At 47.1% G+C, this 2,500-nt stretch overlaps 1 protein-coding gene across 1 annotated transcript in view; it reads left to right on the top strand.

Annotated features, from left to right (window-relative positions):
- The window catches only part of LOC110174834 (semaphorin-6D-like), a 24,316-nt gene that overhangs the window by 11,656 nt on the left and 10,160 nt on the right, over positions 1 to 2,500 (top strand). The window contains exons 12-15 of the mRNA XM_055157129.1: positions 777 to 904; positions 1,205 to 1,336; positions 1,668 to 1,823; positions 2,460 to 2,500. The exon at positions 2,460 to 2,500 is cut by the window's right edge and continues 130 nt beyond it. Coding sequence (XP_055013104.1) covers positions 777 to 904; positions 1,205 to 1,336; positions 1,668 to 1,823; positions 2,460 to 2,500 — 457 coding nt within the window. The remainder of the gene's footprint in view (positions 1 to 776; positions 905 to 1,204; positions 1,337 to 1,667; positions 1,824 to 2,459) is intronic.

The raw sequence follows: 2,500 nt of genomic DNA, 5'->3' as shown, positions 1-2,500 counted from the left end.
TGTGTGTGTGTGTGTGTCTGTGTGTGTGTGTGTGTGTGTGTGTGTGTCTGTGTGTGTGTGTGTGTCTGTGTGTCTGTGTGTGTGTGTGTGTGTGTGTGTGTGTGTGTGTGTGTGTGTGTGTGTGTGTGTGTGTCTGTGTGTGTGTGTGTGTGTGTCAGTCTGTGTGTGTGTGTGTCTGTGTGTGTGTGTGTGTGTGTCTGTGTGTGTGTGTGTGTGTGTGTCTGTGTGTGTGTGTGTGTGTGTGTGTGTGTGTGTCTGTGTGTGTGTGTCTGTGTGTGTCTGTGTGTGTGTTTGTCTGTGTGTGTGTGTGTGTGTGTGTGTGTGTGTGTGTCTGTGTGTGTCTGTGTGTGTGTGTGTGTGTGTGTGTGTGTGTGTGTGTGTGTGTGTGTGTGTGTGTGTGTGTGTGTGTGTGTGTGTGTAGTTATATATTTAAACATATATATTTACATATATTTTACACATATTTCTGTTCTGGGTTTGTTGAAAGTGTTTACAGTTTATACATGTATATACAGTGTAATGGTTGTGCACATGAGTGTGTACTGTGTTTATACATTTTACATATACACATATATATTTTATATATATATATATATATATATATTGTGTGTATGTTCCAGGCTTGTTTAAACTGTTCTGTGTTTACATTGTTTACAGTGTAATGTACATGTGTCTATAGTAGATTTATATATTTTAAAATATATTTTACACATATATATTTTTATATATATATATATATATATATATATATATATATATATTTGTGTTTGTTCCAGGCTCGTTTAAACTGTTCTGTTCCTGGAGATTCGTTCTTTTACTTTGACGTTCTTCAGTCGATCACAAACGTTCTGCAGATTCAAGGGCGCCCCACTGTGGTCGGAGTCTTTACTACACAGACCAACAGGTACAAGTACTACTACTACTACTACTACTACTACTACTACTATTGCAAATACTACTACTACTACTACTACTACTGCAAATACTACTACTAGTACTACAAACACTGTTCTTGTGGACTATATAAATTCCGTGAGGCTCCTGAACGTCTCAGGACGTTGTGTTCGACGTGTGTCGTTTTCACAAACTCACACTGTGTGTTTGTGTGAAGTATTTACGGCTCAGTGTAGTACTGATATATATTTGTATATATATTTGTATATATTTATATATATTTGTATATATCTTGTGTATTTGTGTGCAGTATTCCGGGCTCGGCCGTCTGCGCCTTCTTCATGGACGACATCGAAAATGTTTTTAACGGAAAATTTAAAGAACAAAAAACCTCAGACTCGTCCTGGACCCCGGTCCCCGAGAACCAGGTCCCAAAACCCAGGTAAGACCAAGACCCGGTCTAACCCCAAGACCCGGTCTAACCCCAAGACCCGGTCTAACCCCAAGACCCGGTCTAACCCCAAGACCCGGTCCAACCCCAAGACCCGGTCTAACCCCAAGACCCGGTCCAACCCCAAGACCCGGTCTAACCCCAAGACCCGGTCCAACCCCAAGACCCGGTCTATAACCAGACTAACCTCCAGAACCAGGTCCAGTCCTTTGGTCCGTTGGTTCATTTGAGCTCAGAAGTTTTTTATTTTCATTTTTCTTGATTTAATCATTTGTTTTCAGACCAGCCCCGTGAGTCTGTTTAATCTTCTGGTTCTCCTCAGGCCCGGTTCTTGTGCTGGAGACCCTCCCGCTGAGGACTTCAGGTCGTCGGTTCAGTTCCCAGACCAGGTCCTGAGCTTCAGTAAAAGTTTCCCCCTGATGGACCCGAGTGTCTGGTCTGTGCTGCAGCGCCCCCTGTTCACCCAGACCAGCTCCAGGTACAGAACCCGACCAGAACCAGACCCAGACCAGACCCAGACCAGACCCAGACCAGCTCCAGGTACAGAACCCGACCAGAACCAGACCCAGACCAGACCCAGACCAGCTCCAGGTACAGAACCCGACCAGAACCAGACCCAGACCAGACCCAGACCAGACCCAGACCAGCTCCAGGTACAGAACCCGACCAGAACCAGACCCAGACCAGACCCAGACCAGCTCCAGGTACAGAACCCGACCAGAACCAGACCCAGACCAGACCCAGGTACAGAACCCGACCAGAACCAGACCCAGACCAGACCCAGACCAGCTCCAGGTACAGAACCCGACCAGAACCAGACCCAGACCAGACCCAGACCAGCTCCAGGTACAGAACCTGACCAGAACCAGACCCAGACCAGCTCCAGGTACAGAACCCAACCAGAACCAGACCCAGACCAGACCCAGACCAGCTCCAGGTACAGAACCCGACCAGAACCAGACCCAGACCAGACCCAGACCAGACCCAGGTACAAACCTAGACCAGAACCAGACCAGAGCTGACTGAGACCTGAGACCTAACCAGGTCTAGATTGGATTATAGTCCTGGTTCAGTCCTGGTTCAGTCCTGGTTCAGTCCTGGTCTCTGGTCTCAGGTCCAGACTCTCGTCTTTGGCCGTGGACGTCTCCGCTGGAC

Source organism: Boleophthalmus pectinirostris, unplaced genomic scaffold (assembly GCF_026225935.1).
Source record: "Boleophthalmus pectinirostris isolate CB_2022bp ecotype Guang Dong unplaced genomic scaffold, ASM2622593v1 HiC_scaffold_21, whole genome shotgun sequence".
In the NCBI taxonomy this organism is placed as follows: Eukaryota; Metazoa; Chordata; class Actinopteri; order Gobiiformes; family Gobiidae; genus Boleophthalmus; species Boleophthalmus pectinirostris.
The sequence above is the reverse complement of the archived record's forward strand: the minus strand, read 5'-3'. Positions and strand labels throughout refer to the sequence as shown.